Genomic DNA, 25489 nt, shown 5'->3' on the forward strand with positions numbered 1-25489 from the left:
GATACTAACAGTATGTTATTAATTATTTGAGAATGTCATTCCACTTACTTTGATCACATTTATTCTCCAAGTCCTTCTAGTTCTACTCCTATACTATAGCCAGCAGTTTCATGCTCATTTTCTCTGTTTCTGACTTTCCTTTCTTACCCACTCCGACAAACACACATGCAAACACACACAAGCACACACATACACGTGCACACATTCATGCAGAACTCTCTCTTCTGAATCAGTTAGCAAAGGTTAATAGCTCCACACCTAGGGATAGGCCTTCTTGCCCACTTTCTTTCTCACATGCTGCATTTGGGGGTTGGGGTTTAGGCCTTGTACAGTTGCTGTGAGTTAATATGTAGAAAAGTCTTTTTGTGTCTAGAAATCCTGTTTCCTAGAGGTCAGCTTCATGACTCATGTCACTAAAGGTTTTAATCTTGTTTTATCTTTCTTCATAATTAGTTAGTAGCAGACGTCTTTGGGGGGCAAAATCAGTCTAATTGATTAAAAAAAAAGGCCTGGGGGAGCGGGTTCTGCAGTTCAGTCTTTGGGATTTATATTCATAGGTTAAAAAAGCAAAGACTGGGAAGAAAAAAAATTCTGGGAAAAAAAAAGGTTAAAAAGAAAAAGACATAGGCCAGTACAGTACTTGCAATATAAGACTGTTCAGATGAGGCCAAGACTATATTCAGATCTTCCCAGTGGATGCAGACATGAGCCCCAAGTCCAGGAAAAGTGCCAGGAGAACCATAATGATACACTGGGAGAAAGAGAACCAGACTGGTTTCTAAAGTGTTCAGTTGTAAATTGCCTCTCCTCTTTCCTGCATTTGTCTGTGAAACAAAAGTTTTTTTTATCTCTATAACATCCATGACTCAACATCCTCACATGCCCAAGCGATATGACTTACATGGACACTATCTTGAGTATGTATTCCTCTAAGGATGACATGTTAATGGCTAATAAATATATGCAGAATAATCAGCATTTTAAATCATTATGGAAATACAACACAAACCTAAAATACTAAACTTCATAATGAATAAGATTTTTAAAAAATAAATTAACAAGAGATTGCAAGACTGGAGGAATCGAGAGTATTGTACATTACTGGTGGGAAGAGAAAATACTATTCACTTCACAAATATCTGGAAGTTCCTCAAAAATAAACAGACTTGCTACATGACCCAAGAATTTCTTCCATTCTCAGAGGCTAAAGTCTTGGTCCCATCAGATTGTTGTGTATCCAGGTTCCTCATGGCATTAGTAACACAGTGAGGAGATGGAAGTATCCCATAAGGCCCTGATGAATGTACAGATAACAGTGCTGTATACGTGGACCTTGAAAAGAAAGAAAACTCTACAGGGTTGTGTCTGGAAGACATTGAGCTGAGCAAAGTATTCCAGGAACAGAAGGGAAAAACTTTATGCTTGGATTTATTTGAGTTAGTCAGAGTGGTCTGAAAAAACTCGAACAACAATTGGAATGGTGTGAAGACAAGATGAATGGTTACTGTTTTGTGAAATAGAGTTTCAGTTCAGAAAGAACATCAAGAACAAAAACAAAACTACAACAGCAACAAGGAAACATCTCCGGAGATGTTCAATGGTGATGGTTGCATAATGTGGTAATTTACTGACTGGTGTCCAACTACATACTTAAAAAAGTATTAAAATCAGAAGTTGAATGTTACATAGACTTTACCATAGTATGTGTATTTGTACTTACGTGGGTCAAAGGAATGACATGAACAAATGACAAGCAATAAAGCTGATTCCTAACTTTGTTGTTTGGATTTCAGCTATAATAGAAATTACTGGGCCTTTAAAGACTCCCATAAAGGCTCAATGCCCCATTGTAGGGGAACAATGTGAGGAGGGGGAGGTGAGAATGGGTGGGTGGGTGAGCACCCTCATAAAAGCAGGGGGGAGGGAGGATGGGATGGGGGTTCCAGAGGGGAACCCCCTCTGGAAAGGGGATAACATTTGAAATGGAAATAAATAAAATATCCACTAGCAAATATATAAACGTATGTTAATATTATAAATATAGTCCTGCAATCGGAAAAAAAAAGGCTCCCATCATAGATGGACTTAGTAGCTGAATTTCGCTCTTTCCCATCAATCTCTCAATCTAGATTAATTATGATGACGTTTAGAAGGAGGCTAAACTCTGTGATCTAGGGCCAAAAGTTCATACTAACCCTCTCTGTGAGTGCTCATTAGCCTTTGGTGAGCACCTTACCTGCTCCTTCTATGAGAGCTTCTGCTCTGATGCAGACTATTTGCTGCTTAGTCAAGAAGGACCATGGCTTCTCCATTTAGCTAGCACTGACCTTGTTCCTACTCTGAAGACCCTGGGGCACTAAATATCTGAAAGTCATCTGCAATATGGTTGTGTGAAAGGAGCAGAGGGCTTAGGCTTTTGTTCTCCTCCAGCGATGGACTTAACTAGAAGCCACTTCATTTGTCGCTGAACTCACTACTCCCCGGGGACCCATAACTGTGGCATGACTTCACTTCTAGAACCTCACAATTACTGTAGCCTTCTCTGGTGTTAGACTAGCATGAAGGAAAGAAAGGGAGGGAGAGAGGGAGAAAAATAAGGGGAGGGGATGAAAGGGGATTGAGGGAGGGAAGAAGATAGAGAGGAGAGAACTGATAACCTAAGCCAGGGAAACATATTTAACACCAACACAGATTATGAGCTGGCTCCCTTAAATGTCAGCTGCTTACCAGTTCTTTGAAGCTCTCCATTGATTTCACAAGGAACTAGGTCAGGACTGCTTTTAAATGGGGAAGCCTTGTGCTGAAGGTTCCATTTTACTGTGAGGGGTGGATATTAAAAATTGATGTGTAAAGCAAGTCTCTGCTTAATGAGCATCTGGGTAAAGCCATAGCAGGGAAAGACATGGAAGTTAATAAAAAATAAATAAAATGAGTAAATGGACAAGTGTTTCCACAACTGCTTTTGTGTCTGGAGCTTTGCCCTAATAAATCTTATTCTGGAAGGCTGTTTGTCATAAAGCCTTGGTGTGCCTGCTAGTCTGCTAGTCTGTATTTAGGATGCATTTGTGGTGGCACACACAATTTGAATGTTTGCTAATTCTACTGAGAGTTCTGGTTTTCAAATTCTAAGCTTAAGTTTGGAGAATGGGGCAGGATGTTTAATGTAAGTAAATTAAAAGAAAATGAACACATGTTTGCTACTTGAAGAACATATCAACAGTTGGATTTCTGTGATTGTCATACTCCTAGCAACATGAGGTTTGGACCTGTATGTAGGGAAGACAGCCTGCTTGTTCTCAGAGCTGCTATTTGGAAGGGAAGGTGGTTCCATCTGTATGATGGGCATCCACCTCCCTTCCCTTCCCTCCTCCCTCTCTCTCTCCCTCCTTCTCCCTCCTCCTTCTCATCCCTCCACTTCCCTCCTCCTTCCTCCACCTCCCTCCACCCCATCTACAATCCTCCACCTCTCTCCACCTCCCACCACCTCTCTTCCCCTCCCTCTGCCTCTCTGATCTTGAAGGCTTAGATTTCATTCAGCATCCTGCAAGCTGCACAGTTCCCATGGGAGTAGAAAATGGCTGAGTTGTCTACAATTCCTTATGCTCCAGGCTTTGGGTACCAAGGTTATTCACTTAAGATGTCAGATCCTTTATCTAGCTCTAACTGAGGAGGACAGTGCACAGACAATAGCGAGCATCTCGGGCAGATTTCACTCTACTTCATCTCAGTCTTTTACAAAGAATTCATATTCTTTGTAGATCTGAGGCCCTGTGCATCTCCATATTAAAGTATATTAATGTTTAATAAGTTGCTTCCATGTATATCTATTTTTTTAATTGCAACAATTGTTAAGGTAAACTAAAAACAAAACATAACAAATGAACAAACAAAAAAAACAAAACAAAACAAATAAAAAATCTATGGCTGTGAAAGGTTGTATTACCTTAAAATAACAGCAGTTAGATGGAAATCTATGTATTGCCCCAGGACAATGAAATGTCACTCCTTTACACATATGTACACATACACACACACAGACACACACACACACCCACGCACGCACATGCATATCCATACAAACAGACAGACACTTGTACCCTTACATAATTTGAGATAATTTGAGTTCCCAAACTATCTTAGACTACATCAAAGTCATTTTAAAGCTAGTCCAACAAATAGATTTTTAGATAAACCTATCAAAATGAATATTCATTCTTATCTTTTCTATTTTTTCATTTTCAATATTTAAAACTGAAGCAATAAACTGGCCATACTCAATGCCACCACAGGCCTAGCTAAGTTCACCAACTACAGAGACTGCTTCCAGCACACCCTGGTGAAAATCTATGCACTACTATTATTGATAGAATTTCTATTAACTCTTATTTGACCTGAGACAAAAAGTATTTGTTTTCTTTTGTGTTGCTGACTGACTGTTGTCATCCTCTTTCAATATGTAATTGTTCTGATTCTCCTTTTAGCTAATAAAACTTTTTCATATTTAGATGTACTTTTATATTAATTAAATATAAATTATCTAGGCCTGAGTCTTCTATTGGTATTTACTGGAATATTTGGTCCGTAACAACCTTAACTACTGTTCATCTTGGATCCCTGTCAAGAACTCGGTCTCAATACTTCATAATCATGATGATACTTTAGACTTCTCGTAGAAAGTTTAGATTTGGAAAAATCAATAACTCCAATGTCAACAGATAATATAATGTACATTATATATGCTAATATACTGTAAAATACACTCATGAAGACTATGCACAGGAATGAGCACAGCGTATGACCCTTAAATTAAAAAACGTGCTATGTTATGAGATTTATTCATTCACTGCCCATTCATTCAGTCAGTCATTGAGATCAACACACATCTTAAAGATGTCTCTGATCTAGAAAAATTACTAGCTCTTACAGTGAAACTAGTCAGTGTGTCCTAATCATACCTTCAATACGTCATAAAACACTGTCAGCTTTATGCCAGAATAACTTATGACATAAAAAGAGGAAAAGAGCTTACATAGAGGAAAGTATAGAGTTAAAAAGAAAGAGGATATTCCATGGCATGGATAGTGACAGAGTAGACTTTACAGGGAATAACTGACAAGGTCAGATATATTAATTTGCTGTCTGTTGCACTGGCCAAAACAACTTGGATGAGGAAAGGGTTTATTCAGCTTACAGTGTTGTGTCATAATCAATCATTGAGAAAGGTCAAGACAGAAACTCAAGCAAAGACTATAGAGGCAAGCTACTTACTGGTTCATTTCCTCCGGCTTGCTCTGCTACGTGTTTTACGGGTGTCCATACTCACCTACCTATGGATGGCATTGCCTACAGTGGGCTGGGCACTCCTATGATAATTACCAATTAAGAAGATGCCTGCATCTATGCTCCAAGGCCAATGTGATGGACAACGTAGTTCCTCACATTCTTGCTTTCTGGGTTAACATTTCTCTAGTTAGCATCAAGTTCAGAAAAACTAACCAGGACAAAGTTAAGGGAATCAAGATGTAAAAATAGACCATAGTCAGAGCAAATAGGAGGATTTATATGATTTAGGTTGAATAAAAAGGAGCTGATGTTAAGATGGAATGGGAGATGCAGGCTGTAAACACCACAGAGAGAGCATGACCTTGAGTGAAGACCCATTGCTAGATATAGAATGAACCTATTTTTCTTTACTTTTCTCTTTTCTTTCTTTCTTTCCTTTTATTTCCTACTGATACATTAAAGGAGTCTTTAATTAACCTATATTAAATCAAAATTAATTCTTCAGCATACAAGGAAGACTAGTAATGAATTGGTAGAGGAACAATTTGAGGTGATCTGTTTGAATTTCCCACATTTGAAATGCCTCAGTCCGTTTTGCCATTGACAAGTTTTTCATCTTCTGACAGCTCTCTTTTGATGTTAATCACCAGCAAGTGGCCTAAAAACTAACCAGTCAAAACAGTAAAATTAGTATGCAGGTGTAAAGGCAAGTTTGACATCCAGAATGTGATACATGAATAAAGCTTCACCTCACCTCTGCTCATTCTTTTGGGGGTTGCTGACAGCTAAATCCTTCTAACCATTTGGATAGTTTAGTTATGTCATGAGAACAAAAAGTCATGATGGAAGTATCCACCCACAGTACCAGGGGAGAGTCCATGTTAGACAATAAATGGATGTCATATTCCAATCTATACTTGTTTAAAATATTATTAATTATTCTTTCAAAATAATATATATGTAAATATGTATATATCATGCATCATGCTTATTGATTAAATTATCCTCTCTCAACTCTTCTGCTGAATCCCTTCTTCTTTCCAACAAATGCCCTTCCTACCATCATGGTGTATGTGTGTGTGTTTGTGTGTTTGTGTGTGTGTATGTGTGTGTGTATGTGTTTGTGTATGTGTGTATGTATATGTGTATATGTGTACATGTGTGCACATATGGGCACATGTGGTTGCCTTTAATTAATATTACATGAATGAGCATGGTCGGTTATTTTCACTTGAGGATGAGCAACTTGAAGCAGCTACCATTCAGGAATACAACTCCTCTTCCCCAGCCAACCATTAACTACCCAAAGCTTTTAAAGCTCTTGGTTCTTCTTTTTTATTCCTTCTTGTTTAGCCATATTAATCCCACTTATAACAGGAAAATGAATGGAGAAAGGAGAAAAATGTTACTGAATGCAGCTAAAATTGGAGCAGGAGAAAGTGTAGGGGAAAGTTTTTCCTGTGTTATCAGTGGTCAGAAGAAAAGCTCAGACGTCTCCATTGTGGTCTCTTGTGTGTTCCCTGCCCTTCACCTTAGGTCAGTTTTTCTGTGTATACCTAGCTAGATAATATGCACAGATTCAAAATCCATGTCACCAACACTCCTCCCTCTCCTCTCAGATACTCATTAGGACTTTCATTTCTGTCCTTTGGGAATAGCCATGGCCCAGATTCTCCAGTTGATTGGCTTTTCTAGAAGGAGTGGAATGTTTAATTAACCTAACTTCCATCAGCAAGCTGCAATAATGAGCTTGCTTCAACCACGAATCACCATGAACTGCTACATACATTTTATTAAATTTGGAACTATTATTTGTTTACAAATTTCTGGAAAAATGATTTTTTAAAAAATATGTAAAAACTGTTTAGCAAGTATTTTATAAGTGAACTCATTTTTCCCTGAGAACACACACACACACACACACACACACACACACACACACCAGCTAGTGTCTGTTTCCTGGGTCTCTGTGTTACTTGTCCTCAAAGAGATTAAATGTCTTCCTTGAATTGGTTTTCATTCTTTTTCTATTTGTGCTCAATAATGCATAGTGTTAAGCTCACTGGAATTCCTTCTTTAAAGTGTTAAGCCCCTACTTTCTTTTATAAATGTACCCTTTTAAAAAATTCTAGACATCTAAAAGGGATCAATTTTCACAGCTTACTCATTGGTCCAGAAGCTGACGATGAGTTGACATCCTCAGAATGGCTCACGTTTAGATGCTTCATAGTTATGGTCTTTATACTGTTTTATTCCAGTCAGACATGCCTGAAATAGACTGGTTCTCTAAATCAGGCCACTTAAGAGTGTAAGCAATGGATTCAGCATTCAACCTCACTTCTCTTATTGAATGACTGTATTGATTTCAGTGTGACAGTTTCTAGGTCATAGAAGCCTACTTTTTAAAAAAATGTAATGGTCAAACGTTTTTATATGATTTCTTCTGCTTGAGTTCAATAGCTTTCTCAAGTTGTAATGAATATTCACTCAAGTTCAATACAAATATATCATACTTCTGAGAAACACACAGCGGACCAACTATTACAGGAAATAAAATGACTATGAGGTATAGCCTTGTGTTACCTGTGCTTTGCCTTCATATTTGTTTTAAATTATGAGGTATTAGAATAAACTACAAATCATCACAGAAGTATAAGGAAAGTATATGAAGGCATTATCATTATAAAATTCTAAGTTGATGGATTCTGGGTAGGTACTCTATGGTGAAATTGACACTGTCTTATAGGGAATGTAGCTCTGGCAGACCCTGCCCCTCTTCACCATCCCCTTTGCCTTGCTGAAAGTTGTTTACATTCCTAAAGCTAACCTTCAAGGTCTATTCAGTTATTTGGCCACTTCATCTTCCTGAGGCTGACTACTAAGGTCCATCTATCAAAGTATTAAGGGCAGCAATCAAAATCCCACTTTGATTCACTTAATTTAATTCCTAGTCAAAATATAACACTTCATGCTAGATTTTTCTAACACAGACCTCCCCTTTTTCTCTTCTTAAAAATTACACCTGTTGATGACTAAGGATGTTGAACATTTCTTTTGGTGCTTTTTGATCTTTTGAGTTTCATCAGTTGAGAATTTTTTGTTTAGCTCTATACCCCATTTTTAATAGGGTTATATGATTGTCTAGAGTCTAATTTCGTGAGTTCTTTGCATACATTGGATATTAGCACTCTGTTGGATGTAGGGTTGGTAAAGATCTTTTCCCAATCTGTTGGTTGCTATTTTGTTCTATTGACAGTCACCTAAGACAGGTTCAGTCTTGTTTATGAAATAAAAAGCGGGGAGATGTGGAGAGCTTTTGGGGCTGCTTAGCAGGAATCTGACAATTGACAAGGACAAGGAAATGGGCTTCAGGCAGGAATCTGATATTAGGGTAGAACAAAGAGGTAATTTCAGGCAGGAATCTAAATCTTAAGCTAGAACAAAGAAGTAGGCTTCAGGCATGAAAATGACTTTGGGCTAGGACAGGGAAGTAGGCTCAGATATTTTGGTCATCCTGATAAGACTTTAGAAATAGTGATCACGGGAGTGTCCACAGGACTTTGTCTCTTGCCTTGCTTACTCTTTGACTATTTGTGTTTATTGTCTTGTCTGTTCCTTGACTATATGCATCTATTGTATTGCTAGTTCCTCAACCTAGAACTGACCTTAATACTTGCATGTAATTAAAATGGTATAAAAGCAAAAAAGAGGAGAGATGGGATAGGGACTTTATGGGGATTGAGGAATGGAGAAAGGGAATAACATCTGAAATGTAAATAAATAAAATATCCAATTAAAAAATTATACCTGCAAGGACATTTTTTGCTGTTCATTTTGCCTGAGTCAGAAAGCAGCCAACTTAACTTTTCTTTCCCACTTAATAAAAGATCTCTCTGTGAAAACAGGTGTTTGGGTGTGGTTTGTGTCTAATCAGTGATCCTAAAGGAAACTCCAACTCTAAGGAATCTCCTTCAGTTGGGCTATTTGGAAGCTACTTCTTAAATTCGGTCTTGTTCTAAATACCATGTATTACAGAGTGTAATATTGCACTAGGAAGCTTTTTACCTAAATGTGGGAGTTAATCAATTTTATTTGTCAAAGCTTTCAAAATCTACCTAGTAAATGAAACCCATATAATAAATTTTCTGTTTCATCTCACTAAAGAGGAAGGAAATCAGTTGTAGTATATTTCATATTTCACCTGTGTAGCTAAGGCATAACTGAGAGTCATATATATATATACATACATATATATATATATATATATATATATATATATATATATATATATATGGAACTGTAGTTTATTTCTAAATTGAGAATATGACTGGATTTTTAGAGACTAAAGCATCACAGGCTCTTCTTAATGGAGAGAATTGCTGGTTAAATTGCTGACAAGAAATTGCACTTAAAGATTCAGCAGCCAGTGAATGTAAACACAAGGGATAAACATGTCTGCTTGCATCAATCAAAGGCAGCTGCAGCGAACCCCTCAGAAAGGTGAGCAATTATTTATGAAATAATGTTTTCTTCAGTGAATCTGAATTGCAATTCCAGGATAAACTGCATGAGGAAAACAGACACTGTCACCATCCCAATTAGCCAAGGAGTCACGTGAATTTTCAAAATCAAAGAATTTCTGTTATTCTTCCCTCAAACTTATCATCCTGAACAGAATTTTTTTTATTTTAAAATTAAAAATACTGATTAAATAGACCAGCACATTCTTAACACACTATATTGTTTACTTTCTAATTTTAAAGTGTCTAGGTGGATGAACTCACAATCCAAAGACAAAGAAGATGGCTTTGGGAGCACTCACTCAGGACCTGTTGGACTTCTGTTTACCAGAGTCAGTTTTGGAACCATTGGTTGTGAGACTGTCATTACCTTTAGATGTGTTGTTGCTGCTGCTGTTGTTATTGTTTGCAAGTGTATGACACATGTGGTATGTGTGTGTATGTGTGTGCTTGCAGAGGCCAGAGGAAGACATTGTATATTTCACCTCTGTCACTCAATGCTTTATGCCACTAAGACAGAGTCCCTTCACTGCACCAGGAGATAGGCTGATAAACAACATGCCCCAGAGATCTTCATTTCTCTGATGCTCAAAGCATTTAGTTAAAAGGCATATGAGAGCCTCATCCCAATGTTTTGCAGGGTGCTGGGGATCTGAATACAGGCTGTCACACTTCTGTAACAAGCTCTAGTACTTGCTGAGCCACTTCCTTAGCTACAGCTAAGATATTACCTCAGAGTATTAGTTTCCCTTGGACTATCAAGCTATTTTACAGTGGTGGCCATGACATCAGCAGTCAAGGACAAGAAGTGCTAGATTTCTGAAGTCCAAGGAGTTCAGTTCCCTACTGAAAACCTGACAGTCTCTAGCAGGTTAGTTCGTGAGCAAGTCTGTGAGGAACTTTTTTTTTAAAAGATTTATTTATTTTTATTTTGAGTGTGAATGTTTTGCCTGCATGTGTATGGGTGTCTGGTGCTCAAGGAGGCCAGGAAAGAGCATCAGATCCCCTGCAATTAGAATTAAAGATGGTTGTAATGTGGATGCTGGAGGCTGAACTTGAGGACTCTTCTCTGTAAGAGAAACCAGTGTAATTGGCCCATCTCTCCAGCTCCTGTGAGGGAATTTCTTGGTTGTTAATTGATTCAGAAGGGTATTGTTCATTATGGGTGGCATGCTCCCCAATAAGGATGTCTTAGGTCCTGGGATGTATTAGAGTCAATGCTGGTGAAACAAGTAGGCCTTCCTTCAGGTTCCTGCCTTCAGTTCCTGCCTTGACATTCTTCAGTGCTGGTCTGTGACCCAGAAATCTAAGCAAAATGGATCCTTCCCCTCCCTAAGTTACCTTTTTTTTGGTGAGATTTATCACAGCAACAAAAACCGAACTGGAAAACGTGGGTTTTTTTGGATTATTAAAAATAATATTTAAAAGTAAAAAAAATCTATTTTACATTCTTTCTTTAACTGATTAAAACCAAAATCACATTCTTTTTAGACTAAATGCTTTAAAATTACTCTTTAAATGAGCAAAGGGGGAAGGAAAGAAGATAGCAATCTTAATTTATCCCTAAAATGAAAAACATTCCTGGAATACTAATTTTTAAAAATATCCTTACACTCAAGTCATGAATCTTCCACTACTGTGTGTCCCTCGTTCTGTGCTTTTGACATCAACAGGTGCCTGTCAGGCTTGGGTAAAGGAGAGAAGAGATCACTGAATGTAACGTAGTGACGGGTGCCAGCTAACTTCTACTTACTAACATTTCCGGTTCTCCTTCATCACCTAATGTTTCTAAGAGCACTAATGATTTTTTTTTTTGGATCACCAAGTAAGATTTTTTTTCTAGTTTCCTCTAAAGTCAAAGAAAATTAAAATTTTGATTATTTGTTCCTACTCTTCATTTTTCTTCTCTCCCATTTATGTAGAATGTAAATTGTCAGGGCTAATGAAACGCAGAGCATGACTCTCTAAATGGTTGAAACACAGTGATGGATTACAGAAAGGAACCCAGACCTTGGCTCCCAAAGGCTGCAAAGGACTCTGGGTCACTCTTCCATGCACAGGCTTTGCTTTTGAAACATTGCACAGTTCTTTCAAAATCAGGTAGTGGTGTCTCCAATACACAGCACATGGAATGATAATAACAGATAGATCTTTTTTCTCCTGAAATAACTTCATTAGTTAATTGTCTCTTTTACACAGTTTTTCTAGCTAATTGGCCCAGCTGCCAGCTGGAGGTGTTAAGGGTGCTCCCAGGAAGCTGATAGGTAGGGAGAAAGTCCAATACTTTCACCAAACCTCTGTGAAACTCCTGATACTCTCACAGGAGAACTGTGTATTTTATAAGTAAATCATTTCTTCTTGTTTTCCTGTTTTATTCTAAAAACATTACTGGATACAGATCTCGCTTTTGGTGTGTGTTGTCTAATTGTTCTCTACAACCGAACTTTTGTGTTGTAGACACAACAACATTCGAGGATCAATGAACGTTTTTACGAGACACTGACATGGTCAAATATCCCTGCAGGCAAAAATTGTCTAAATTCAGAATGACTGCTCTATAGACAGATTGTGGGTGTGTGTGTATGTGTGAGTGATTTGAGATGTTGAGGTTACATACATACGTAGTTGTGGTTTTGTGTATCTAAGATCAGGTAGGATCATCCTGATTTTTAAATCCAATTCCTGAAAAATTTTTTAAAATAATTATGTGCAGGCATAGATGTAAGGCAAGCATGTCTGAGGCATTAAAAACTACTGCTTTTCAGTTATGACATAAAAGGATGGGTGCAGGAATCATTTTATTAATTAATGCATTTATAAATCTTTCCGAGTAAAGGGAATGAAAGCAAGAAACATTACTTTTAACTACTAATGGCTATGGATTATTTGTGGATACCATGTCATCTTCAGGATCAAAAGTGTTGGGGACTTCTTGTCTTCCTCATATGACTAGTAGAACCATATAAATAGATAACCCAATTGCATGACATTTGACATATGTTGATTTTAAGTCAAAACAGACAAAACAAAACCCGGTGTGACTGAGTGATCTGGACATGAAGACAATTGACCTGGATCTGCATGAGACTTTCTATAGACTCATGGTGTCAGCCATCATGAAAGGGCTGGGCACCTAGAGACTGAAATTTCATGGTATTTAAAACTCACCCGTGGTAACAGTTTTCACATATTAATGATTTCATATACTGTCCACAACAGTGGATCCAGGAAGTGTGTCCTAAACATAAGACATTGTTAAGAAACTTAGAGATTCATTTGTGTGTGTGTGTGTGTGTGTGTGTGTGTGTGTGTGTGTGTATGGTATATGGTAAGGTAGTGGTAGTGGTATGTGTGTGTGTGTGTAGTGTATGTATGTATGTTTGTGTGGTATGTGCTGTGATGGTAGTGATGGTGGTAGTGGTAGTGTGTGTGTGTGTGTGTGTGTGTGTGTGTGGTGTGTGCATGTCTGTGTGCATGCCTGTGTTTGTGTCTGTGTGATATGTGGTATGGTAGTTGTCATGGTGGTGATGGTATATGAGTATATGTTTTGTACATTTGTCCATATGTATATAGATGCCAAAAGCCCTAGAGCAGGAATTAGAAGCAGCTATGAACCACACAATGTGCAAGTATTCTTAGCTGCTGAGCTATCTTTCCAGACCCTGTCATTGTGTGTAATACAGAACTCATAAATATATTCTAGTTGACAGTGAAGGGAAGTCTGTGATAATATGAAGTATGTAGACAGAACTATTCTTTAATATAAGAAATATGTTAATATTAATGTAAAACATATTAGAGGGAAAGAAATCCCAAAGTTTTCCCAGTTTACTTTCTTTGCTGCAAGACTTCCTGACATAGTAGAATTGTAACAATTTTACTTTGAATAGTTCTGATATAAATGTTTAGGTTCTTTCAAATCAGACTTTTTACCTAAAAATCCTATGGTATTCTCCATTAATCTTTTTGTGACCATTGTAAGAATTTCAATTTTATCCTTAAAATAGTCACACTTTTTTGAGGGGAATGGGATATGCTAGAACTGGGTAGGCTGCCATTTTTAATCTTTGTGGCTAGTTCCCACTCAGAGCACACTAAGTGTTTTAGCATACCCAGAACTTAAAAATGTCTTTTCAGTTTCACATTGGAACCAAAAGGACTCAGAGGCAAGTCCCCTGAGATTTGCATGTGTATAAGGGGCCTTTGCATGTGTTTTGAGACCTGTACCAAACTAGGTTGCTCAACTTACTCTCTGCTGGCTCTTTGGACCTTCGGCCGCTAGATGACTTCCGCAGCAGGCTCCGCCCTGAGGTAAAGAGGCTGGTGAGCTCCTCCAAAGGACTAGTGGGTGTCCTGGACCTGGAACCACTCTGCGCAGTGCTGTAGGTGTTCACAGCAGCGTTGACCATCTTGGCCCCATCTTGCGACACGGGTCTTGGGGCCATGTGAGGCACTGAGGGAGAACTCCTTGAGAGGCTGCCGGAATGCACAGCATCATAAGGGGGAGGCCTCTTGAGGCTCAAGGGCGTCAGGGACCGCCCCATGCTAACAGGAGACGGGGAGGTGGAATGACTTTTTGGATAGCCATGAGGAGATTGGGTTCTGTACAAAGTGGATGGAGGTGGAGGGGAAGAAGAGAGAATGGACGCTCCAGGAGCAGGACCCACGGCTCCTGGCTGGTCTTTAGCATGGCTGGAGCTGTGGGACGGCAGTGAGGATGGACATGCTCCAGGCGGCTGTTTCATGTAAGACACATTTTCCAACACAGGAAGCTTTGTGACCTCCAGAGGGGTCAGTGGAGACTCATCGGAATTGGGAGAGCAGTGCACTGGGGCCGGTGGGAATACCAACAGGGGTGGTCTATGAGAAAGCAAGTTGGGGAAGGGCGGGGGTATGTCACAAAGCAGACCCTTAGGAGTACATGGTCCTGAAGACTTGACAAAGTCCAGGTCAGGCACCGTTGGAGTAGCACACTGCGAAGAACAGCTGTGATGATCAAAGTCACATTTGGAATCATGGCCCAGGTCATCAAAAATGGGATATTTCATCTCCTCATACACAGCCTCGCTCTGGTCATCTTCTTCCTTCCTGAAGTCTCTGAGAATGTTCCCCACCATCTCGATGTACACAGGCTCCTCTTCTTCGGGATCTGCCGCGGGGCTGCAGACCTGGGAAAGAGATGAGTCTCGTGGGAGCGAGGTTCTCCTTGGCACATGCTTTTTGATGTACGTTTCATCGAAAGACGTGCTAAGTTGGGTGTTAGGATTCCGTTTCGGTTTTGGAGGGGGTATTTTCTTTGAATATTCGTCACTGTGGGGTCGAGGCTTAGCAGACACTGAAAGGGAAAACAGAAAGTATCGCGTTATAAAACAGATGGATATAATAGGAAGCTTTCAAATTTGACCCGTGCTTGGGTTTTCTGCATTTTTTTTTTTTTTGATGCAGGGAGTAGTCAGCTTCTTTCTAGCTCAAGTTTTGATTAAAACTCAAACTCAGTCAGGTAGAATTGTACTCAATTCCAGATTAATTGTATCTATCTACCACTGATAAGCACATTAGACCTGGGGCTGATTATTCCCTACCTTGTGACTACAAACGGAAAACTTACAAGCAAAGCTTCTTGGATAGCAACACATAAAATTCCAATCGGAAGGATTGAGTGAGACTACAATGGTTGGTAGCGGGGAGAGTTTGATATATGTTCACATAAATGGTCACAAAAAAATAACAGAAATTGCGATATTTTACTGGTGTGACTAATAACATTCTCTCACCTTTCATTTAGGATTTAAAAAAAAAGTCTTAACATTGCTGGATTTCATCTCAGTGCTGCTGCCAATAACTAACTCCTATAAAGATGTAGCTAAGACTTCAGAGAAAATGATATGAGAACCTTATGAGTCTAGACAAGTTAATCTCTAGATCTGCTACAGTTTAGGATGTATTTAAATGCTTTTGTTCAGAAAGTGTCTTAGGATATCCCACATGCTCTCTTGGTGTGAATCTATCAGTGATATTCCCACATGCTCCTTTGGTGTGAATCAATCAGTGATATTCCTACATGCTTTCTTGGTGTGAATCTGTCTAGCAATGATGCTCTACACTTACATCTGAACTCCCTGGAGAGTTTCGAAAGAGAATAAGCAAGGGGCAATGCATAAGCTTTAATAACTACTGGAAATGGGAGACCTGTGAAAGATGTGTGTTACAATGAGCTGCCTCTCTCTAGGCTAGAAGTCTTGTCCAGGCTCCACACTTTTTGACAGAAAACAAACTTCTGACATCTTCAGATTCAGATTCAAGTAAAGTCTGTTTTTGCATGCAGGGCAGATTTTGAGGATCTTGTTATTATTACCACATTGTGGTGATCAATACTTATAATGATTATCCCTTAATACAATGTGGCAGACCTAGTTGCTTAAGTAGACAGCAGTACATGAGGTAAGCTGATATCAGAGTTCACAGGTAACAAACTTGGGGGACATTAAACAGAGCACACTGTGACTTGCAGACTAAGATGAGTGTCAGAGCACAAGAGGACAACCCCATAGGAAAACCAGCTGTCTCAACTAACCCAGACCCCTGAGATCTCTCAGACACTGAGCTACCAACCAGGCAGCATACAGGACCTGGTCAGAGGACCCTAACACATATACAGCAGAGGACTGCCTGCCCTGGCCTCAGTGGGGGAAGAACAACCTAACCCTCAAGCGACTTGAGGCCCAGGGAGTGGGGAGGCCTTGTGGCAGGATGCAGAGGGAGGATGGGAACATCCTCTTAGAGATTGGGGGAAGGAGGAATGAGATGAAGAACTGTGGGAGGGAGGACCAGGAGGCGGATGATGAGTGGATTGTAAAAAACTGAAAGTAATAAATGAAAAGAATCTATAATGTGAAGGAAAACAAAAGAAGTAATAGTGAATTTCTCCTTTGATGTTTTCAAATCACATAGCTTATGACACAAAAGCCTTCCTAAAATTTACTTAAATATAAAAATACTTCTAAACACTAGTTATGTGACTGCTCCGTGCATTCACAGTGTATTTAACATAAAACAAACTTAATATTATATTGACTATGCATTTCATTTGGCTGGGTGATTCACAATTCCAAATATTCTCTTCCACTTGCCCATGAGGATGACTATACTCAGTAAAATCAAACAGCATTTTGAAAACTTTTAAAAATGCATCTATGTTTTTTCCTTTAAACTTTAGCATCAAAAACTAGCTGTCATTTCCCAATGGACTAGCCTGGTGTGACTCTTGTTCCCAATGTAAAAAGTCTACAGACATGATGAAATAGAAACTGGCTGGTCAGTTCTTCTTTAGAAGGGACCAATGCAACCATTAGCGCTTCCTTCCATCATCCAACATGGTATGCATCTTATTATGTTAAAAGAAAATAATAAATCAGATTATGCACACACACACACACACACACACGCAAATCCAAACTGGAATAAAGTAAAACTATCCATGAACAAGGCAGACTTAGTAGTTCTAGAAGGACTTTTGAGAAAATGAAAACTTCAAAAAAAGGAAACTCTACCCAGAATGTTCCTTGAAGTTTGTTTCCTGTTACCTTCAACCACAGGGAATCACTTAAACTAATAATTCTCTGAATATATTTCTTTTTGGTTGTTGGATTTTACAAGAAGACTCTGAATGATGAGTCTAATGAGCAAGTGGTCAAGCTGAGGCTAGAATTGAAAGGATACTGAGATGGATAATTTCCAAAACTGAGAATAATCATATTCAGGATAAGGCTTTCATTGTTCTCTCTTAAATTCTGTACTGACAATGGTGAATTTAGGCTTTATACATTGCCAAACCAGCAGTGTGGTCAGAAACACTTGGAGGCAACACCCCTCTTTCTCATACAGCACAAAAGGAAACCTTTGGAATGGGGGAGGAGTAGCTATTGCCGGTGTTTTCCTCAAATTGTGACCAAGTATAAAAAGGAACAAAAATGATATAAAGACCTTTAAATTCATGAAATAAATAAATAAATTTCCTATATCAGAAGAAAACAGTATAATTATTGAGCTTGAACAACTAATGTTAAGAAATATGAACAAGTCTTTTAGATCATGGAGATAATTAAAGTTTGAACCATTTGAAGATACTATGTATACGGGAAGCCAAATATAAGAATCTTCTGGCATCAGTGGGATGATCAAAACTGGTAGTTGCCATTGCTTGAACTGGGGTCCTGCGACACATACCAAAATCTCATGTTCAAGATCTCAGACAATATCACAACACTGGAGAGAGAGCTGTGGTAGACGTGTAAGCTTGTCAGGAGTCTAGAGAGTAAGGAGTCTTTGTGGCAGTTGGGAGACTCTCTCCTCATCTCCTTATCTGTTATATCAGAGCACAGAGGGAAGGCATCTATCTACAAACCTGGTAGAAACTCCTCAATAGAAGCTAAACACACAGCGCTGTGACCTTGGGCTTCTAATATTAAGGACTATAGAGAAAGGAATTTCTGAAATTTCAATCATGCTCCCATTTTGTTATGTCACCCTAAGGTAGCTAAGACAAAAATGTACTTATTGACCACTGTGTAAATATGTAAGTACTCCTTATAGCTGAATGATGGGGGTACCTATTTGAATTCCACCCTTTGGTATTAGGATAGTATGAACACCTCTATTATATTAAGATTTAATACAGTTCATTTTCAGGCAGACTTTTAATTTTTTCATTGCCTGCTTCGTAACATCTCACCTTCTTCAAGAGAGCATGTTTTGGGTGCACATAGCACTATTCAGTACCATTATCCACCTGCAGGCTTCCACCGCCAGGATAGTAATAATTATAGTTTCTTGTGTTATGACTCTCAGCCTCTAATTTATGCCCAGACACAAACTTCCCACCTCTGATCCACTTTTCAGATATTTGCTGCTTATAGTTGATGCTTGTTTAACACATATAGTATCTGTGCTTCCTCAGTTCCCCATAAGAAGAAGTGGTTCTCCTGCTAGCCTTTCCTGGGTAAACCTTCATGTATCAGGAAGCAAGCTTCTTCTCTGTTTACCTTCCTGATTGGTGAAGAGTGCCCAACTCCAGCAGATGCATGTAACTCCAACAGGTCTTTCCCTGCTCCTCCTAAGTAGCATTGTACACAAATTTTGAATGGGGAGAATAAGGGCTTACTTAGAGAATAAATTATTATATAATTTACAAATAACCAAATCCATTCCCTTTAAATTGGGAAGAGTGATTTCTATACTGCATCTTTACTCCATAAACCCCAGAAATGCTATAATTCATTTGGAAAGTAAGATCAGAGGCTTACTTATGATCTAAGGATCTAACTGTTCTCTTCCTTTGCCTATGTATCATAGGGTAGATCAATGATGCTGTGTTTCAACTGCCAGATTTTTAAAGTTTTATATCTATGGAAAAGTCTGGAATTCTGGGTAACATCTCATGATTTATTCTACTTTGATCTATTTCTGGTGAATTAAAAAAAGTAAAGAAAATTAATTCTTAATGTATTTTTTCCTAAAGCCCTTAAAATAGTCTTGAGCCACACATACAGATGTAGAATTGTTGTTAAAGTCTCTCTCTCTCTCTCTCTCTCTCTCTCTTTCTTTCTCTCTCTCTCTCATACACATAAACACACAGACACACACACACACAGACACACACACACACACACACACAGAGAGAGAGAGAGAGAGAGAGAGAGAGAGAGAGAGAGAGAGAGAGAGAGAGAATAAGAACTTTATTGCATTTCAACATTTACTGAATTCAACCATAAGAAAAGGATGATTTTTATCACGTCTAAATGAATTTTAAATTGTTTCTAATAAGCCCAAAGATAGAAACAATAAATCCTGTTCAGCTTCAGAACACAAATTTTAAAGCTTAAAATAGTATAATGACAGTCTCACTGAATGAGCAGAAAGTGACATTTTTGAAATGAAATACCTGAGCACAAAGGTTATGCATGGCTTTCAGTCATGCCTCGATGATCCGTCTTTCACAGTTAATTTTGGAAATTCACCATATCCTTTGTCAACTCATCCTTCAGAAATACATTTTTGTGGTTTTTTTTAAAGGGTAATATAAAGATATTCTCTTGTATGTGTCAGTGTGCAACGACTGTGAGATTAAAAATATAGCACAACACGGGTCAGCATCTCTCCACATGGGAACAGGCTGTGGTCATAGAATTCCAGAGCCTGAAGGACAATGACAGATTTTCAGCCCAGATATTCATATTCATCCATTTAAAGACTTCCTCTCTCTCTCTCTCTCTCTCTCTCTCTCTCTCTCTCTCTCTCTCTCTCCCCACCCTCAGTGTGTATGTATAGTGTGTGTGTGGGTGCATGTGCATGTGCTTGTGTTTTTATCATTTGTTCTTAGACAATCTTTCATGTCTATAGAATATGTCCATTCTTACCCAACGCTCTCCCACATCCTTACTTTCCGTATCCAACCATCTCTTCCCCATTACTCTCTCATGTTTATGTCCATTTATCTTATTTTGTGACTCATTGAGTTCATTCAGGGCCTTTTTTATGGCCAGGGGTTAGAGCTATTAGTTAGAGCCTGGCAGTGGGCACACAACTGAAGACAATGTTTCCCCATCTCCCAGAATCTATCAATGACCACTAATTCAAGAGTAGAGCCCTCTGAAACCCTCCCCATTCCACGACTGGTTGTCAGCAGGGCCAACCACATGTGATAAGCACATATGAATTGCTTATCACCTATGTCTTTAGAGTAGAATATCACAAGTTTAATTTACTATTCTATACTTTTTGAGACAAGAAAAGCAATGAGAGAAAGCTACATGATTCATTGATATGTATGGTGTACTACAATGTATTATTTAAATGGTATTCTTCCACATAATAAGCAGAACCAATGAGCTTTATATCTTACTGTAGAGGTTTACTTATGCAATAATTCAATCTGGGGAATAACGTCCACATTGTGTGACTCTGGCACAGGTTGATTTTGAAGGTGAGAGACACATTTCCCACTTGCAGGGGGAATTGTGCCCACAATAACTCTCTTCACAACTCACAATTCAACAGCTTTGAGAGATATTTTTATTTTCACAGTCACAAGCTCCAAAATACTATCAACAATTTTTTAAAAGATGTTTGTTAAGGGATGGAAGTTGCAATGCCTTTTGGTCTACTTACACAAAGAACAAGAGAGCCTGAGAAAGGGACAGGACTGACCAAGTTTGAAGTTGCAGGACTCATGTTACAGTCCTAGATAAGGTACCAAAACAAGCAGAGAACTCAAATTAACATTAGAGTGGATCAAAATAACCCAAGGTGGCCTACTGGTTTAGCAAAACATTCTGACTTTTAGAGACTTTCAGCCAGGTACAGCCTGAAGGAGCTTTGGCTTAACCGAAATGATAGAATCCAAACTCAACTCTGATTGTATTGAGATACATGACATTAGGCACATTACCTTTAAGAATGGAGATAGATGGATAGATAGATAGATAGATAGATAGATAGATAGATAGATGATAGATAGATAGATAGATAGATAGATAGATAGATAGATAGATAGATTCAATCCTGGTAGGCCTGCTCTTTTCTGAAGGGAATCTCAGGGAGATTCTGAGGAGGAGTGAATCTCAGGGAGAAGGGGAGAGAGAATCTGGGAAAAGAGAAGAGAGGGGAAACTGTGGTCAGGATGTAATATATGAGAGAAGAATAAAATAAAATAAGTAAATAAAAATACTTAAAAAGAATGTTTCACTTAACTCATAGTCTCCTTTCTCTTCTCTTCCTCACACATATCTCCAAATGTGTGTGTACGTATTTCTGCAAAAATTTGTTTTTCTTTGTTTTACTCCTTAATCTACTGGTAGTATGATAAACTTAAGGTCTATAACTTCCTTTTAAAAAAAATTAGAATAGGTTTGAATGTGTGAGCTAAGTTTAGATGACGAGGGTCAAAGTTGTATTTTGAAATCATAATTCTTACAGATTGTGGTGAGAAATATTTAAAGGATCTTAAATCTGAGAAAAAGAATCTATGTTTGCTAGCCTCCAGTAACACTTCCATTTAGTTCTACATGCACATGTGTTTTTTTTTTTTTTTTTCTGGTCAGTGAAGTGTATTTCCACCTTCTTTCAAGAAATCCAGCAACCATGTAACATGACACCAAACCTCTTTGAGAACATTGTGCTGGAAGAAAGCCCAAGCTATCCATAGAGAGAAGGGAAAAAAAGGACCAACAATGAAAAATCAGCTGAATGAGTCCAGTAAAACTGCCTTGATTGTCTTGACCTTACCTCTGAATTATTACATGTAAGACAGAAGTCATTCACTTACGGAAAGACAATCCACACTGGGCCCTGGTGGATTTCACCAACAAAACAATAAGAAAATATGCTCATGTTTATATTATTACTAATATAATACAATAATGTGGTTCTCCTAACCCTTGCAGATCACTGATTGATAAAATCCATACTGGCAAGGGCAGCGGACACAATGATAAATGTAGGCTTCAAAGCCCTTTTAGTATATGAGGTGAATGACTACACCAGAACTGGCTATAAGGGCAGATCAACTTTACTTGGGGTGATTCAAGGCTTATAAAGGTTTGGGGGACTGAGGTTAGGAAAATCAAGGATGGTCTGAGTACTTAGGATATCAAAGTGCTTCATTAGCATGGGGAATCATTTCAGGAATCTCAGATGCTTGCTGAACAGGTTCTTACAAGGATGAAGAAATTTGATCCTGTAATTTAACTGTGGCTAGAGGTTATGTGTGGGGATTTTGAATTCCTCAGACAAGGTCAGAGAAGGAGAAACTCTGTTAATGAAGGAAGTATTCCATTATGCACTGAGCCTAGAGGCTATCTGGTCAATGATAGACCTCAACCTTTATTGGCAGAGTTTTCCCACACAATAATATTATTATATCATGCATGTTCAAGCTGTTGTCTGTGAACTGCAGGTATTAGAGCATAGAAATGAAATTAGCGCAGTAGAAAATGATAAATTTGCTTAAAATCTCCTGCCTCAATTGCACAGTTCTTCAGTGTGAACTTTATAGTTGACAAAAGTATTTTCTGCCATTGTCAAACAGTTGGATGCACCTGCTGAGGATCGCTCATCATCCAGTGATGCTTAATGTAATTGACACTTGAAATAAATATCATAAGTGGAGCTGGTTTAGTCTAAACCAGCTTTGGTACTCAAATCCATTAGAGGCTTGAAGGACAACATGTTGGGAGGCAGGATGATTGTGAAGTACATTGCTACAGAAGGTATGAAAATGAGAAATCTGTGTTGTAGGTTGAGAAAAAATTAATATGATTGTTGTCCACTGTCAGATAGAAGTACAAAATGTACATAATAAAATCAGGGAGCATTTCAGAAGGATGTAAAAGCATCAGTGGGGTTCTTTAAGTTACACATGATGGAGGACAACAGTGCAGAAGGATGCTGAAAAAGATGCAGCTATATCTTCAGGCAGAGGTGAAGGGAAGTGTTTTTTTAGTGGTGTATTTTGTCTGAAATACCATTCTGGGCAGCTAAACATTCTTTTAAAAAAAAGGTGTGTTCAAGCTAACATCAATTTCAGAGCTGTGCCAGCAAAATCTGATTAAAAATCAAAATCCACTGTTGAAAACCTCTAAACCATTCTAGCCTATGACATCAGGGATGTTAAGATCTTATAAGCATTTTAGAATAATCTAACCTTATCATCATGTAGACAGGGGTCTAGCTCAGAATGTTACTTTACTTTGGATTTAATGAACTGAAAACTACTTTGATTCATTGAAAGTTCATTAAAAGTATAAAGGAGCCGGGCGGTGGTGGCGCACGCCTTTAATCCCAGCACTTGGGAGGCAGAGGCAGGTGGATTTCTGAGTTCGAGGCCAGCCTGGTCTACAGAGTGAGTTCCAGGACAGACAGGGCGATACAGAGAAACCCTGTCTCAAAAAACCAAAAAAACCAAAAAAAAGAAAAAAAAGAAAAAGAAAAGTATAAAGGAGATATATGTCCCAGATTTTCCGGAGACAAATCAAATTGTAAAGAATATTTGGGAATCTAAAATTTATGAAGACTGAAATTCAGTGGAAAGCTACTCACTGATAGCAAGGGACTTTTTATGAACAGGTAAATTGTAGAGAGAATTTTACAAAAGAGGAGGCAAATAAATAGCATAGAAATCTTAGACTTAGTCTAAAATCTAAATATCTTATGATCTCAGCGTATAGGCAATGGCTATAAGTTATTTCTGAGATGCCGTAGTACCTTGACTTACTTTTGCTAATATTTGTCCATGAGTATACAGGGTAGATTTCCTGATCCTGATATTCCAGTAGAGTGGGTTCACATAAAACAGGCAAATTTGGATTTATGTTCAAAGCCTTTCTATAGTAGAAACCACATCCAAGCAAGGATCTCTCCCTAAGAAGGTATGTCAGTGGAGACTGATTTTTCAAGCCCATGTCATAACACAACGAAAGTTCTAGAAAAGTCTTGAGGATCTTCTATTCACCAGCATTGTAAGCTAGAAGGTAAACTGTGGAAAACCAATAGTTTTTGAAGACAGCCATCCTTACTTCCTTTCTTCCCATAATACATTAATCAGTAGGTGTAGGCTGTCTATTTCTGACTCAGGCTCAATATGGACTTCCCTTGACCAATAGAAACTGGTAAAAGTGAATTATTGAGTCTCAGACTGAAACATTCATTACACTTCCAACTTGTATCCAGTGTCATAAAAGTACAACCAAATGAAAGACCCTAACTAATGTCACAGAGATTAGAAGAATCATTCTTAGAAACTAAATCAATCTCAGAGTAATGAGAAATAATAATTTATTGTCTCATGTGTAGAGTTTTAGTTCTACATAGCATACAACAATTGTTAAATGAAATAATCCAAAATTAATATCCTGTGCATGGAGATATCACAGAAAAAATAATATTTTCATTTACATAGAGATAAGTTATATATTGTACTCTGAGGATACAGAAAGCATACTTCCAGAATGTAGAAATTAAGGAAGTAAGGTTTCTTCCTGAATTTTATCAAATTCCTACAGGGAGATTCATAGAGGAACTCTGAAAAGAAGTTACATACTTTATGGACCAATGACCTAGATTAAAATCAGAATGAAGAGATTAACATAAAAGACAAAACAAACCAGAATAGAGCTAGTTATCCATAAAGAATGAAAAGTGCAAAGCTTGGTAGTCGAACAGAAGTTCCCATTATTTCTGGATATCAAGCATATCTCTGTTATGGGAACAAGATGCTGGCTGAGATTTAAGTTATTATCTTCACAATTCTTATGAGGCATTTGTTCCTTGAGATTTGCTTCTGGACATTTTAATATTTTTTTAATTTCCAATGTGTATGCACATATATTTGATTTAGAAACTAGCATAGGCGAATTCTGCCTTCATACAGCCATCTCTTTCTGAGCTTAGTTACTGTGATTATTTGAGTAAGCTTGGCCCACAGAATGGCACTATCTGGAGGTGTGGTCTTGTTGGAGTTGGAACATTCTTGTTAGAGGAAGTATGTCACTGTGGCCATGGGCTTTAAGACCCATTTTCTAGCTGCCTGGAATCACTCTTTTCTTGTCTGCATTTGGATGGTGATATAGAACTCTCAGCTTCTGCACCATGCCTGCCTGGATGCTGCCATGCCTACACTTTGATGATAATGG

General features: G+C 38.3%; 1 protein-coding gene across 3 annotated transcripts in view; it reads right to left on the reverse strand.

Annotated features, from left to right (window-relative positions):
* Nyap2 (neuronal tyrosine-phosphorylated phosphoinositide-3-kinase adaptor 2) overlaps window positions 1-25489 on the reverse strand; it is a 245039-nt gene that overhangs the window by 79044 nt on the left and 140506 nt on the right. For all 3 annotated transcript variants that reach the window (XM_028789454.1, XM_028789456.1, XM_028789455.1), the window contains one exon: window positions 14053-15138. In XM_028789454.1, the coding sequence (XP_028645287.1) occupies window positions 14053-15138 (1086 nt within the window). The remainder of the gene's footprint in view (window positions 1-14052; window positions 15139-25489) is intronic.

Source organism: Grammomys surdaster, unplaced genomic scaffold (assembly GCF_004785775.1).
Source record: "Grammomys surdaster isolate TR1022 unplaced genomic scaffold, NIH_TR_1.0 125833, whole genome shotgun sequence".
Lineage (NCBI taxonomy): Eukaryota > Metazoa > Chordata > Mammalia > Rodentia > Muridae > Grammomys > Grammomys surdaster.